Raw genomic sequence first — 16,403 nt, 5'->3', positions numbered from 1 at the left:
CGGTAAAACGTTTAAACAGGCAGACAGTCAAACTCGTCTGAGCAGGGATAAAAAACGAAAGCACGCGATCCGAATATCACCCACGTTGCAATTATACGAAGAATCAGCTCTCACCAAAGTAGTAGAAGCCAAAAAAGCATGGTATCGTTTCATACAAGCAGAGTGTTTCCCTAGAGAATTGCGAGCGCTAAAAAGAAACGATGAGATTCACAGAGGAAGTAAACTGATAGGTTTGAAGCCATACGTAGATGAGGAAGGAGTATTACGAGCGAGGGGGCGCGTCAGAAAATTCTCGTCCGCGCCGTTTCAAAACAGACCGGTCATTCTCGACTCAGATCACTTTGCGACAACATTTCTAATTGCCGCATACCACCGACGATACAAACACGCGAACAATGAAACAGTAATAAACGAGCTGCGACAACAATTTCATGTAGTCGGACTTCGTTCGAGGCTATGCTGGCTCGCAAAAAACTGTGTAATCTGTCGTTTACGCCGCGCCAAACCGGAAAATCCGCCGATGGCCGACCTACCTAAGAGTCGTCTCGCGTACCGAGAAAGACCGTTCACCCATTGCGGCATGGATTACTTTGGTCCGATACTTGTGAAAATAGGTAGACGGACGAAGAAACGCTGGGGTGCGCCATTCACGTGTACAACAACACGCGCAATATACCTCGAATTAGCGCATACACTCAGCGCGAGTTTAGCAATGATGGCCGTTCAGCGATTGGCTGGAAGACGAGGTTTCCCGCGAGAAATCTATACCTATAACGTCACTAATTTCGTCCGAGCAAACAAGGAATTAAAAGACGCGATCGCGAGCATCGACAAAGAAAGACAAAGAGAATTCGCAAATATGAACCGTTTTCAATGGCATTTCAACCCACCGGGCGCAGCGTACATGGGGGGGGGGGAGCATGGGAACGTCTTGTCTGATCCGTCAAGATAGCTTTAACTCACGCGCTCAACGAACAAGCGCCGTCAGAAGAGGTTCTCCAAACATTATTCGTAGAGGTCGAACGCATGATAAACTCCCACCCTCTGACACACGTCTCTATTGATCATGCAGATGAATGCCGAACCATTTTCTAATCGGCGAATCCTCAGGTCATCTACGGTTCGAGAAATACGAAGTGCAAACCTTTAGCCCGCGTAAGAACTTCGAGCTAGCTCAGCAATTCGCGAACGGATTTTGGAAGAGCTGGCTACGCGAGTACTTACCTACCTTGATACCGCGACAAAAGTGGAACGCCGATGTTCCAGCTTTATAACTCGGAGATATCGTCATCATTACCGATTACCAAATACCGCGAAATACCTGGCGAAAGGGTAAGGTCGTAGAAATGTTCCCCAATGCTTCTGATAACGTAGTTCGAGTCGTAAAAATCCGTTCCGGAAAGAAAGAATACGTCCGGCCAGTGAATAAACTAATCAAAATATTCGGACCGTCGGAATAGATCTAAAATTTCATCAATTCTTAGACGGGGAGGTTGTAAATGACAGTCGAACATCGCTTCGTATCTTTCTCTCTTCCTCTCTCTTTCTATCTTTAAAAAAGAGGAAAGAAACGTAATAGCGAGACAACAAGCGGGCGAGCACGAGTAAAAAAATGATCCTGGCGTCCCGCCGTTAGCCGTACGACAGGGTCGGCGGGCCGCATCTGTACTTCAGGTGTGCCGCATCGACGCTGACCGATCCAGTCAAATAAATTACTTTATATCTACTCTCGTTTTTTGTCGGGTTTTTCTGTTTTGTTCGTCGCAAAAAGAAGAGCGAAGAAAGCCGCGGAAATTGTAAACGTGTAGGACAGACACCGAACATATGTAAATTGCCGGAAATTGTAATGCTAAGCAGCGACAAAAAAGTGCCTTGCCCGTTTGGGCCTTCTTATTTCAGCACTGTAACGGTCCAGTCTGATTTGTCCCTTTTTTCCCTCTGCAAAATAGCAACCCGTCTGCACGAGACAATCAAAGAAAAGCGGTAATTGAGCGAAGGCGCTTCTCTCACATATGTGTTAGAGCAACTCAGCGAAAACATTACCATATAAGGAGCGTGATATCACGACCGTGGGAAATTTATTGTTTACAATGTAAAATCGACAATTATAAAGTTTTTCGAATGAACAAAAGCAGTTTTTTAGTCAATTTTGATGCGCTGATCCTGAATTTCATGTCATTATAATTCTCAAGTCGATATTTAATAGTTTAATTTAATTTACAAGTTAATATTGTCAGTTATTTTGCAATAAATAATCATATTGTTAATCCGAATATGCGATTACGTCCACGACATATTGAAACAGAGAAGCAAGAATTTGACACTTTGGTAACTGATTATTCACTGAGTTATCAATAAATATAACATTTATAATTTATTTAAACAATTAAAATTGCGTTGTTAGATAGCGAGTCGATTGTACATATCTGTAAAATTAATGACAATGATTGTCACTAATTTGCTGATTTTTAAATGGCTAAAAAAGAAATTTGCAAATTCTTTGTTTAATTATTATTCAAAATTGGATAGCTATATTAATCGTTTTTAATTTGAATAATGTTCCACTAATCACAAGCGATTTTTTTATGTAAAAATTTTTCGAAAATTTATTGTAAAATTGGCGTTATTTGATTATCAAATTGTATTACTTATAACTCTAAAAGGCGATTTTTTCTCGAGAAACGATTTATGTTAAAAAACTTGTTATTTCATATTTAATTTTTTAAATCATAAAATTGCAAATCCGATCGAGCCATTTTGCGACAAAACATGTGCAAAGTTTGTATCAATTTCAAAAATAGCGTTGTAGGGGCTACCATGCGTAGAAAGGAGCCGATTTCGCAAGTATAAATTCGCTCGTCGCTGCGGCAAGAGGATTCACTATCCTACCTTGCTTAGCAGCGCGAGCATTGATCAGAAATAAAGGCTCAGCAATTTCCTGAGACTAATTTCTTTATTCAGTGGTTAGCCTGCTAATTCCTCTCCTTTCGATACCTAAGCGCTCAACTCATAAGACTATCTCTCTTATGAGAAAAAAGTAGCCTTAGAGATCTCCTTCCTTCAAATTTATGAATTGTTGAGAAATTAGATTAAGTATTGGTTGCGGCGCTGTCGGTCCTTTCCCCGATAGATGTAATCACGTTCAATTGTATTTTAAGACGGTTCATCGAGATAGAAAACTTTGCTTTTGCTACTCGACAAATTTTGATATTTCATTTCTAGAATATACACGTGTCAACTTCTTGCTACTCTCGGAAACGCGATTACAAATACAACAGAAAGAGTCCGAACTATTATTTTGATAACACGAGATTGACTTAAACGTTACAGCATATCTCTATAAATCTCACTCTCGTCAATGACCGCGGGCGTACGCAAGGTCTGCGTATCGTCGCCGGACACTACTATACTACTCCGAGGGATGAATCCCTGAAAGTCGATAGACCCCATGGGAAACCGATGGTCTTACCAGAGGTTTCCGGGTATTGTCGGGTCGTAAAACAGATAGATAGATCTAGCACAGAGGCTCCCCTAGGCTAACAGGCTGGCGAAAGAGAGAGACAGAATATGGACGAGAGGAAAACGACGAGAAAGCGGAAGATAGAGCGGGGGAAGAAGGGGAAACGGGGTCGTAAACCATGCCGCATCAACCAGTCATCAACGACTAGAATAATATTTGAATTCGAACGAGCAAGTCGCTCTTCAGTCGCTGCTAGCCTCGTGTAAATCTGATTGTAAATTCAAATTAAAATAAATACAAGTCTGTATAAATATCAAATCTAACACATCCTTATTATTGTTCTTCATACTCACCCCTAACATTTATGTTTAATATTCAATATACTAACATTAAATTACTGTATCGAAATGAATAATTTTTAATTCGCTTTTTATGAAAATTATATTCTGAGATGTTAATTTCAGTTTTTATGCATTAATTTTTTTTTAAATCACGTGCATGAAAGTTCAGTATTCAAGATTATAATTCAAAATATTTACATTAACTTTCTCTGCATAAATTAATATATTTTAATGTACTATTAACAAAATTCAATATCGAGATGTAAATTTCATTTTATTATGTTTCAATTTTCCATAATTTTCGTATATTAAATTTCATTAAAAAATTCATCAACTTTGATAATATATTCATTAGTTCTTTATTTTTCTATTAAAGTTATTTCATGTACGGCTTTGTAATTTGCTGCATTTATTTTTGCATTAAATTTCATTAATGATTTTTTTTAACAGTGTAGTATACCATAAAGAAACTAAGCAGGTAATAATAGAAGCTTTCAACGATGCTTGGAACCATTTTTGAAAACAAACAAAAATGGAAAATTCATACTTTTAAAACAAATTTTTCCGAACGAAATAGTTCACTACAACTAGATAGAAAAGCTCAGGTAATCTTAATGAGAATAAAAATTAGACACACAAATTTAACACACTCTCACCTCATCTCAGAGACTGAGCTAGCATACTGCATGTACTGGCAAACAAAACTTACCATCGAACATATATTATCAAAATGCAAAAAAATTCTACAATAAAAGAAAAATATTCAACATTCAGACTGTAAAAAGATTTTTTCAAATGAAGGTAAAGCAGTATTCCAATTTCGTAATTAAATCAAGATACTACAATTCGTTTAATGTATACTATACATTGTATACGTTACTTATATACTATTTATAATTTCACTATTTCTCATATTAACTCCATTAATTGTAATGAAATGTATTATTTGTAATTATAAGATTCATGCTTGATGTAACATAGTCAACCAATGTAAATATAACATGTAAATGTAACACTAGTCGCAAATAATCAAGTGGTGGATGTGACCTGAAATACCTAAATATAAAAAAATAATTTATTTTTCCTGATACGTACAATTAATATTAGTGTAGTGATTTTTACTTATTATTAAAGTTTGAAAGGGTAGAATTGAAGAAAAGCATTGAGAATAAGTTTGAAATAGTTTTATTTAACATTAAATTTTTTAAACAAAAGTTTTTCAGATAAATTTTTGATGACAAAGTTTTGTTTGATATAAAAAGAGACATGTTATAAAAATAACTCATTATATTGAATATTGATGAGATTTCATCAAAATGACCATTGGATAGAGAAAAGTGTCAAAACTAAACATAGCGTTTGGCAAAAAAACAATACGGAGGACGAATAGTAGCCTAGTGTAGTTGAACGATGTTATATCGCTTTAGATAATCACACAATCAATTCGAAAAGATTCACTTGGTATTAAGTATGTTCATTTATAAATAAATTTATGTCTTCCCTATACCTCACGTACTTACATACATATCTCATCGATATCACATTTTATAATATATCAGTCATATATTTTGAAAAAAATTTTGTGATATTATTGATGTTTACGAATAGCACTCCGAAACTAAATAAATTTACATTATGCCAGAAAAATATCCAATTATAAACATAAGTATGTACATACATGTTATTAATGTTCATTTAAACGATCTTAAAAATAGTAAAGCGGTGAATTAAAATTAAAATGTGAACTATATTAATAAAATAGCTCTCATGATACAAAAAGGTAAAATTAATTGAAAAGTTAAATAATAGTTTCCTTGTATACAATATTTTTTACGTATCTTCTATTATGAAAAAGATTATTATAAATTGATTGAAATATTTATTAACTAAAGTCTGAAATTAATCTACAAGAATTTTCTATTATAAATAATAAGAATACTTTAGTTGCATATCGCGTTAATAAGTATTTGTATAATTAAATAAAGTAAATAGATTGAAAATTGTAATTTAATAGAAAAAAAAATAACAGTTTTTTTTACTCAGCCTAAGAGTTGTTTCAAATTTAAAGCATTTATTTTAAACAACAATGTAACTTTAATAATGAAAGTTTTTATTTGTATGTACATACGATTGACGAAAGTAATAATTAAGTCGCAATTAAATATGAAAACATTGTCATCACGACTGAATATTTAAATTATATATCAAAAAAATATGTATTCAAGTTGACCCATTTTTGTAAAGCCTATTTTCCAAGTGTCGCTAAAAATCAAAAGAGGCGATCGTGTGTTATCATATGTATTTATTTAATTTCACATTGGATTGCATTTTTCTAATTCAATGTAGGTACTTGCAAATAAATTTGCGAGGGCAATCTGCGCAATCTGAGATCAACTTGAGCAATTTGTATTGCTATAAACTTACATCTAATTAAGAATAATCACATAAGTACAATATAATTAAAAGCGTTCATCGATCGATTCAATTCAATGAAAATTATTGGTAGCATTGAAAATCAAATTTTTTCCAGTAATTAAAACAATAGATCAAGTGCTCAATTTTCTATGTTTAAGTGCCAATTTGATATTTGCACTAATGTTTATATATTTAGCAATCTTTATTTAGTAGAAATTTTAAATATGTCTTACAGCTTAATGTATATAAATAAATTATAATAGTTTTCATGTTCGATATGTCATTCTTTGTAGAAAGAATATAATGCAGTTTTCAATTTGATAGAGAATTGTTGCAATAAAATAACTTGTATTCACGTTTTTCTTCCTCGTTCATTTTTTCATTTTATTTTATTATTAATAAAATAGTATATTAGTTAATTGATACAAAAAATTTTACGTTACTTTTAGAAATATCTTGGTCAAATTAAACAATTAGAAGAAATTTGACGCATTACTCAATATCTTCAAGGATTTTTACATAAAATTTATTCGAATATAATAAATAAACATAATAAATTATATAAATGATTATGATTAAAAAATAAATTACTAATTCTAATAATTATTTTAGTCTTTTCAATTTTTCGAAGGAAGAAAATAATTACTGAGATTCCAAATCTGTATGTACGATCGCTGTATTGAAGGTAAAAAAGATTAAAAAGTAATAAATACGTATGTATATAAAAACAATGATAAATAAGTGTCAAATATTTAAAAGCTAGGTTCTTTTCATAAAGATATTGATTTTATTAAACACGAATTTTTTTATTTTGTTTATTTAACTTGATACTTTTCTATTGAACACGAAAGATAAGACTATTTTCTTAAAAAATGAAATCTTATTTGAAATCATATTTTTTTTAGGAAAAATTAATTAATGGTTAATTACCGCCAAATATTGTACGCGATATAATTGTTTATTTGATCCTTTTTAATAATGGGAAGATTTTAAACGGACAATTCTTTGAAATATTTATTTATGAGTATCTTATTTTTTCTTACTATTATATGTTTTCTGTTCGATTAAAAAAACCATTATATTACATAAACAAAATTAAAAAATTCGTGGCGAATAAAATTGTATAGAATTCGTACGAAACGGACCCAGCCTAAATTAAATAATTCGAAAAAATAATAAGAATTAAGTACTGATAATGATTTTTATAAATACTAATAAAAATTGTTATTAAAAAATTAATACGTAGTATCTGTAATTGCAGTCAAGTTAAACAAACCAAAATAGATTTCGAAAAAAAAATAGTATTTACAAGGCGATATGTAACAACTATATCACAAAATTTCAATACAAAATAAAAACCAAGAGAGTTCAAAAATTGTATATAAATTACATAAAACTTAGTGATGTCAGTAAAATTGGAAATTTAAATTATTTTGAATATTCTGTTTTTAAATAAAAGTGACTGCAAGTACAATTACATTACGTACTGTATTATTTTGTTTAACGAATTTGTGCCATCATACATTCTTAACAGTTCTTTTGATATAATAAACGCTATACGTACATTCCTTGAACTTACAACAAACTAATAGGAAACAAATTCTTATTTTACAATAACAACCTTGTACTTTTGCGTGATTGCGCCTCGCAAATACCTTTACGTAAATCTCTTCATTGAATTCTACAGCTTTTTTATAAAAAAATGAATGAATGATGTTATAAACTTTCGTGATTCATTATAAATCAAATTACATTTTCTTTTTTGCTTTTACTTATTCTTGGTTTTTATAACTTTTAACATCTTATCGTATCGCCGGGTATCATTATTATTTAGAAAATAGAAAAATAAGTCTGCATCTGCCTATTATTTCCACTGTTTTTTATCAAAAAAGGTGCACGCTCACAGACGTATAAGTTTTTCATGAATTCGCAAACCTCGCTTTTCAATTTGTTGTACTGAACGTATAATTATTTACGAGTCGTAATATGCAAGTCTTCAGTCTGACGGTACGTGTGCTTAGTAAGGAGAAAAATCAGATAATTTATGGCATTGTTGACCTGAGAATGAATAACGAGTTTTGAACTTATATTTTTGACTCGAGATATGGCAATGTTGCGCATGATACTTTGCTGATTTTGATTTACAAATGCTAAAAAGAGAAATTTTCCTTAAAATATATTATAAGCGCTTTTGACTATCGATAAAAAAATAAGTGTTATAATAAATTATACAAACAAATATTTTGATGAATTATAATTCTAAATGGATAACATGTCAACAGTTATCTTGCCAGTAAAAATGGGAAGTTTTTCATTTGACGTATCCTAATAATATTTGTGCTTGCAAAACTTTGTTAGATTTGACTAGTTGTAGTTTCGATGTCATAACATCGTGTTGCATGTTAATTGTCATGTGAAAATGCTATAGATGGACAAATGCAGTAACATGAGTTTTTCTAAACGATTATTAAATTAACAACCTAATCAAATAAAAACCTGGGAGAAGCTAGTAAATATATCACATACAAAATTTTCACGTTGGCCGTGATCACCTTATAACAACTTATAAATTTTACCAGGTTTTTAACAATAAAACTATGATTAATTGTTTTGCTTATTACGCCAAATATCATAAGCGCAGCCCAAACATTTTTATTTAACGATCACAAAATCACTTTGTTCACTGCAGAATCTAAAATTAAAGTCAAATTATTTGCAGATTACACTTAGTAGACTACGGTTCAAATTTTGAAACGATGCGTAAGATTCGAAGAATTGTTGATGTCGATCGTTCCAAGTCATGGAAGAGTGTCACTATAATTAAAAGCGTAATCGGTAGTAGTTAATTGAAACTCATTTACCCCCTATCCATTGAATACAATGCGAAGTTATACAAAATGTAATTTTAATATCAGTTCAGCTGCAAAGATGAAATATTGCACTAAGACAAATAAAATAAAAAATATCTGTTTTCTACATGTTATTAGAGACATAAATAAAAATACAATTTTACTAGATTTATTTTAAAAAATATTCTAGAATGTAAAAATATCAAGTGGCATAAATGATACCTTTGTCTTAATGTAATTCTTTTTTGCAGCACAAAAATATCAGATGCATGTATTCGAAGGGATTTGATTCAAATAAAATTTATCATATTGTGCTCATAGATAAAAGTACTATACCGTTATTTTTGAAGGGGTTATAAAAATTTTTAATTACAAAGTCCTCGAGCAAACGTATAAAAAAATATATTAACACAATTTATTCAAAATTTTCTTTTTACTAGATTAAGACGTTTCTATATTTCGAATAAATGATTCAAATAGATTCTGCATAAATAATATTCAATTATTTTTGAAATTGATTCAATTCTAAAAAAATGTTCATTTTTCAGAAATGATAAATTTACGAACAATTGGAAAATTTATCATGTACTAATTGATTCAAAAGCACATTTAAATGATTAAAATATTGATATTCACTCGTTCCACTATGAGTTTGTATATGATAAAATAAATACCAAATTTTAGCAGATAAAGTTTGCATTATCAAATTGATTAAAGATTTTCGATATTGTCTCAAACAACGGAGATTCTTGGCTCAATGTAATAATGAAATTATGAATTATTGAAAATTCAAAATTTGACTGAGAAAGATTAAGGTACATTGGAATAACCGTACTATAGAAAATTTTCATTCATTTATCTATCGATACGCTAGAGTATCATAAGGGTTTGTTTCAAATTTCATTAAATTACAATTATTGAATTTACCGCAAAATAAATTAATTCTAAATTTATATCATTTGCTCTACTTGACTTTGTAAATTTGAAAACGTAATCTCTAAGCTTCAGTGGATGCTACTAACGACCCTTTTGGGGTATATGCTGTAGCATTGGGGTCCAAATTTGACACGGTACAACCTGGACATGGGCTTTCGTTTGTACGAATTTTTGAACCACCTACACGAACATCGTTGCCAAGTCGAAGCTTTGATGTAGTACATGTTGGGGTTGAACCAAACGAATCCTGTGGCATAACAGCTAAGTCTTGTGCTATTTTTGCCTTTAAAACGTCGATCTCCTTTTCGTGTGATCGTATTAGGCCTAATTAAAGATATATAAATGTATATGTCTTTTTTTAATTTTATCTAAAAATGACGTTTATATTCTGACAATAAAACTAAATTACCTATAGATGATAACAATATCAAGCAAAACAAGCTTGAAATAAAATTTTGATCTGCAAAACAATACTTACTATCCTTAATTTCTAGTTGACGCTTGGCTTCGCCAAGTGCTGAAAAGAGATCCAGTTTAATACGCGTCTCTGCACTTAAACTATTCTCCAAATGAGTATTTTTATCTTGCAATGCATTGAGAGCTCCGAGTATGATTTCCGATTCACCATGATTTTCTTTACAGCGAACCGTTTCTTTTTCGTAAGCTATGCACCTAAAATTTAAATATATATATTTTCTCAAGTAAAAATATTTATGTACTTAGCCACGCTATTTATACCCAATTTGATTGTGCAATATAAAATTATGATTTGAACTAAAAAAATCATATCTATCTTGATATAACATGAATATCTAGGTTGATCAACGTCGTATTTTAATGTTATATACAAAATATGCAAGATTTTTCAATTTGAAAATAAAATAAAGAGTATTAAGTGAAAAAGTACACAAAGCATACGATCGTCTCTGAGCGAAACAAATCAAATAATTTGTAATTACCTCTCTTCTTTAACTTTTAATTCTCGGCGTAAGCTTTTGAGATCCTGTTCTATTTGAGCTCTACGATTTTTACACATATCAGTACATTCGTGCCGAATAAGTGGCGGCGGAGGTGGAACTATACGTGCTTCTTCGGCGGCCCTCCGCGCTCTTCGTTCAGAAGCTAAAGATGCTTCGCAGGCTGTGCGCTGCCTTCTTTCATCAGCTATTCGTCGCTCCAATGACGACATAGTCTGTTTGTCCAGTTGACGAGCTGATACAAGTCCTTGCAACCTTTAATACAATAAACAGTCGTTTATTTTCAGAAGACTTATCCAGTAAAGTGTGATGTGAATCAGGAATTTTTCATTACAACCACGAACGTTTGAAACTTTGTACAGCAAATGTAACTTACTTGCTCTGTAACTGATCATTGTCATGTTGTAATTGTTGAATATCATCTTTAGCTTGTCGTTCGCCATTTAATAAAGTGTTGATCTGCGATCGCAATTCTTGTTCAGTTTGTCTACTTGACTGCAGATCTGACTTCAAACGTTTGATATCGGACTCAAGTTTACGACACAAAAGTAGCCTATTGTACCAACATTATCCATAAAGTTACTCCTTATTTTGAATAATATAAGTAAGAACTATTTAAAAAAATAAATAACTTAATTACCTTTGACAATATTCATCTTGCTTTTGTTGTTCGTTTACATTTTCAGCCATTACTTTAGCTTGTCGTCTATCTTTTCTTTCTCGTTGATTATTCGTCGCATTTGTCGTATCTTTATTTTCTTTCGCATTACTCCATTTGCCAGTTGTTGAGCCGTTGGATTGTGATTTAACAGTATTATGACTTGAATTTTTGACAGACTTATCTTTTTCGATTTCATTTATATTAAAATCATTTACAGAACTGTAAAGGAAGATAACTTTAGTATAAAATAAATAAAAACTAACATACAAAAGTTAGCTTCAACAAAAATTAGTACCTAATTCTCTCTATAAATTGTAATTCATGAGAATGTACAGCAGTGCCGTTTGTGTGTGAATACTTTTTATCATTCTTTTCTGATTGTAACGATTTTTCAACAATATGTTTATTGTGTTGGTCCTCCTGTTTTTCCCCCCTTTCAAGAGATTTTTTCTGATTATTTTTACTTGCATTTTGTGCTTGTGGTGACATTTGTGTATTACTCTGAATCCCTCCATTTTGCAAACTTGTATCTAAACAAAAATTTCCGACTCCTATAGTATATATGTTAATAAATTTTTAAGACATTAATTTTGCGTATCACAACGAATCACAATGAAATAAAATTTATCTCATTATGTTCAGTATACAGCACGTTATTAACTACCTCTGCTTTTTTCAGGACTTGGATTATATTGATGATTTGACCTATGTGACTGTAATTTCGAACTTTGTTCTACCATTAAAGTAGATATTTGTGCTTGCAATTGCATATGTAGTTGTGTTTGCTGTTGCAAGTTAACTGTTTGCTGTTCTGGAGGCAGCGCTTGCTGTAGAAGTTGTACATAAAATTCATTCTCTTTTGCCACATCTTTTTGTTTTCTCTAGAAAATAAAAATATTATATAAATTGGAAGCTTCTTTTCAATTTTATTGTAGAATGTTAATTAAATATTATGTTATACAAACCTGTCTTATTCTATATCCAACATAAGTTTTAAAATTAAAGCCTAACGTTACTACTGGATAGCCAATGCTATAAAAATAAATATCGTTAATATTTTTTAACTGTTTTCTAAGAATTTTAAGATTTTTACTTACCAATGAGCTGCAAATGGCCTACAGAGGTCTAAATGAAATGGCATGTGACGTAGATCTTTTAATCGTACAGCTGCTTCTATGTACAGAAACAGTAACCACAACATCACAGTTGGTAAGCAGACACCTTTATCTGTGTTAAAGAAGTATAAAAATGGCTATTGGTGCAAGTTTTAGTTAGAATAAATTTTTGATTTGAATTTAAAGACATGTCTGATTAAACATGAAATACATCATCATAAATAGAGATTATTGAAGTAACAACATACCTGTGTACCAAACATACTGCACCCAAACATATGTACTGGCTGCAAAGAATAGCCAATGTATAGGAATAAATAAGAAACATATTGTATCCGATGTTAGTGCAATACAAATAAAGAACACAGAAAAGGCCTGTAATAAATTTTCATAATAGTAAATTTAAAATTATTATATATATATATATATGTATATATATATATATAAACATAAAATTTTACTCACCAAGCCTTGGTATTTAAATGAATCATAAACACTTCGAAGTAGTAGCCAGAACGGCCATAAGAATTCAAAGCGGAATTCTAAAATAAAGTCTGCTAATATCACCATGGCCCATAGCAGAAAAAATTTCAAATATAACAATGTGCTGAAAAAGATAATTTTAATTAATTCATTTATATAAGAAATAATACTAAGAGAAATAATAATAGCAATCTCTTGATAATGTATACCAGGACAGGTCACAATCTCAACAATAGATTAGATTGATTTATAAAATATTTAGTAGTATTTAAACTGTAAAAATGATGTGAAAAAATATTTACATGATATGTTTTATGACAGTGAGCAAATGATTACATTATTGAAAATGAAAAAGGGGTGACCAGCTTACAATTTCATACAATCCTTATTGATATACAATGAAGTATCGGATAGTAAATACATGCAATTTAAAATAATATTAAAAGTTAAAAGCAATAGTGCAGAAACGGCACGAGCTTGCACTTGCTGAACAAATATGAAATCAATAACTAATGTTCAACTCGTTAAAAAAGCGATGTGTCGATAGGCCAGTATTGATTTACTTGAAAAAAGCATAAAGTATTTTAAATGAAAATGAGTAGCTAGATAAAGTATCCTTTTAGTCACTTGCCACGAAAGATCGCGCCAAAGATGCGAGATGAGAAAGCGTCCTCACGGTCATAGGTAGATGGTTTTTTGGTTATTTTTAAAAGGGTGATGAGAGTTATATTTTGCCCGTTCGCAACATACATGAATAAAAGAAACAAATAACATGTAGACCCCTGCATTTACAAAGATGAAAGACAAAACCTGAATGATTCGTAATGAAAGTAATAAGCACAGCATTAGAGCGATTTAAAAGGAGAAAGAGATTGTGTGAGAGAGAGAGAGTGAGAGAGAGAGAGAGTGAGAGAGAGAGAGTGTGAAAGAGAGAGAGCGAGAGAAACGGACAGGCAGACAGACAGATAGGAAGGTAAAGGAACAAGCTTGGGCAAGAGAACAGCGAGGATGAAGCCTACCTTCCGTAGATTCCATCAGTGATCTTATTACGCTTTAAGGGCCTCCGGAGCTTGCCGCACTCGGCATTTCTTCTCTTCATATTCCTTGGCCAGTTTCCAGTGAGGCCAGGATGCAATGGTCTTTACTATCAATGAAGAACAGCAGTGCTAACGATGACGGTGGTGAAGACTCCAGGGCAAAGGTACGAACGAAGAAGTTGACGCGCGCGAGCGCGACGCTCGCGAGGATAGCCACGACGACGAGGCTGATCACACCGGACCGGAGTCGCGCAGCTCGACTTGCACCTCAAGCTTCTTGTCTATGTCTATATCGTGCACTTGCAGTCACCCGCACACACATACACACACATGCACACACACACACAAACGCCAGCCGCAGCCGCTCTCTCTCTCTCTCTCTCTCTTTCTGTTACACACGAATGTGTGTTGCTGTTAGCGAATTTGGCCACGCGCCTGTATATAGCAGGCCATCAGAGCCAGTGAGACAGTAGAGGAGCGAAAACTACTCGCGCGCCGCCATCATCTTCCCCGAGGAAGCGCCGAGAAAGCGAGAGAACGAGAGGAGAAAGAGAGAGGCACGAGACTGCAAAAGATTGCACGAGACGTACGCACGCATTCACGGACAGACGCACACACGTTGCAATTTCCACCTCTTATGGCTGCGCGCACCTTTATGTTCGACTAAAATATAGACACACGACTACTTCCATACGTATACTGTAACCGAATTTTCTGCTGACAATATTTATATTGCCAGCAGATCATCAACAATACAGTATTTACTTCTCTCAATGTGATCCTTCTATCGGCAGGTTATTCACTGTCTATATTTCATTCTATTTATCTTCCTCGCTTTTTGTTTTCTATACGTGCGGATTTGTTTGAGAGGCATTTGTAAATCTGCGCATGCTAATTCTCATATATTTAGGAGGGCAATTGGTAACATTGAGGCTATATTAAAATAAGGCAATTTAATAATAAAAAATCCAAAAAAGATAAACACTTGTTAAAATAGCAACTAGCGAAATACAAAAAGATGAGTAATTGATAAGTACATAAAAGAATTAGCAAACCTCTATTCACTTTGTAAATTGTAATCATGTTTCACGAAAACAGACATATTTACAAATCATAATTTATCTATTTATTCGTCTTGTGAAGAAAAATAATTTTAAAAACAAAAATTAACAGAAAAAATATTAAGTTTGTCAAATATAAACAAATAAATAAATTTAACAAACTTTGTTAAAATTTTTCAATACTTTGTATTAAGTACAACTAATTTTGTTTTGTACTGGCGATCCATGTATTCTATTAACAACGTACAGAAGCACACATTTAAAATATATATTTCCAATCGAACTGTATAAAAGTTTTTATTCCGCAATATAAACTTTATAGTAGCTATTTTACTAATATTACATCTCTATCTTTATTGATTACACCTATGAAAACTGATAAAAATAACATCGCAGTATATGATTACAGTTCCACCGAAAAAATTCCTTCAATTAGCACGATTTTGAAAAATAGTCTAGGTGCCAAGGGCATCCTAATTCTCTTTTCAATTTAGATGGATTTTGACAAGCGTTTCTTATGTATTTGACTCTGAACATGAATATCTGAGGGGGCACTTCACTCGTTCGATCAGAAAAATGTTATAAACAATAATTGTTTGAACATGGAAAATCGTTTTTTGATACAAAAAATATCATCAAATTTTTCAAGCGCTTTTAAGGCAAAAAGTATCCTATAGTTTTTTTTGTCTGACCTTTAGTTCTCGAAAAAAAAAATCTTAAACTTTTGAAAAATGCGATTTTGGCTATATTTTATCGTCAATAGTTTTTGATTGAATCAACTTTTTTCAAATCTAATTACAGGTTAGGGACATTAAAATCAAGACCTATAAGTACCGGTAATTGTTTGTACCAAAAAGTTTTGTTGCGTCTGTTTTTTGAGCCCCAAAAAGTAGTGTTCATGGATTTGCATACATGTGCTTCCGCGGGTCGTATGGCGAAGCGGAAGCCTATCTACAGGCGCATTGCAGTTATATCGTATTTGTGTTTTTATTAATATATATATTAATATATATATATGGGACCCCTAAAGGGGTTTAATAAAAAAGTACCTTTCAAAATTCTTTATTT

At 32.1% G+C, this 16,403-nt stretch overlaps 1 protein-coding gene across 2 annotated transcripts; it reads right to left on the bottom strand.

Annotated features, from left to right (window-relative positions):
* Positions 1-4,979: 4,979 nt before the first annotated feature.
* On the bottom strand, positions 4,980-15,342 carry LOC131672085 (macoilin-1). Of its 2 annotated transcripts, XM_058949031.1 has the most exons (13): positions 14,257-15,340; positions 13,220-13,361; positions 13,003-13,129; positions 12,737-12,866; positions 12,605-12,671; positions 12,304-12,520; positions 11,935-12,169; positions 11,619-11,858; positions 11,355-11,531; positions 10,961-11,233; positions 10,480-10,673; positions 10,186-10,325; positions 4,980-9,030 (listed from the first exon to the last, which is right to left on the bottom strand). In XM_058949031.1, exons 1-13 carry the CDS (start codon positions 14,334-14,336, stop codon positions 9,028-9,030), a joined length of 2,025 nt encoding a protein of 674 aa, XP_058805014.1. In that variant the 5' UTR covers positions 14,337-15,340; the 3' UTR covers positions 4,980-9,027. The 2 variants fall into 2 exon arrangements, with proteins under 2 accessions (XP_058805014.1, XP_058805013.1); XM_058949030.1 differs by lacking the exon at positions 4,980-9,030 and having other exon boundaries at positions 9,039-10,325; positions 14,257-15,342.
* Between the last annotated feature and the right edge of the window lie 1,061 nt (positions 15,343-16,403).

This window comes from Phymastichus coffea, unplaced genomic scaffold (assembly GCF_024137745.1).
Source record: "Phymastichus coffea isolate CEN01 unplaced genomic scaffold, Cenicafe_Pcof_1.1 PCOF00142, whole genome shotgun sequence".
Taxonomy (NCBI): domain Eukaryota; kingdom Metazoa; phylum Arthropoda; class Insecta; order Hymenoptera; family Eulophidae; genus Phymastichus; species Phymastichus coffea.
Note: the sequence above shows the minus strand (reverse complement) of the source record. Positions and strands in the feature narration are given on the sequence as shown.

What these genes read in the sequence shown, in the direction of transcription:
- LOC131672085 (XM_058949030.1), bottom strand. Translation starts at nt 14,336, where the DNA reads ATGAAGAGAAGAAATGCCGAGTGCGGCAAGCTCCGGAGGCCCTTAAAG. An exon ending in AAGTCCTGAAAAAAGCAGAG is followed by an intron (nt 12,170 to 12,303) that starts GTAGTTAATAAC and finishes ATTTTTGTTTAG; the next exon opens with ATACAAGTTTGCAAAATGGA. An exon ending in TCAACTAGAAATTAAGGATA is followed by an intron (nt 10,326 to 10,479) that starts GTAAGTATTGTT and finishes ATCTTTAATTAG; the next exon opens with GCCTAATACGATCACACGAA.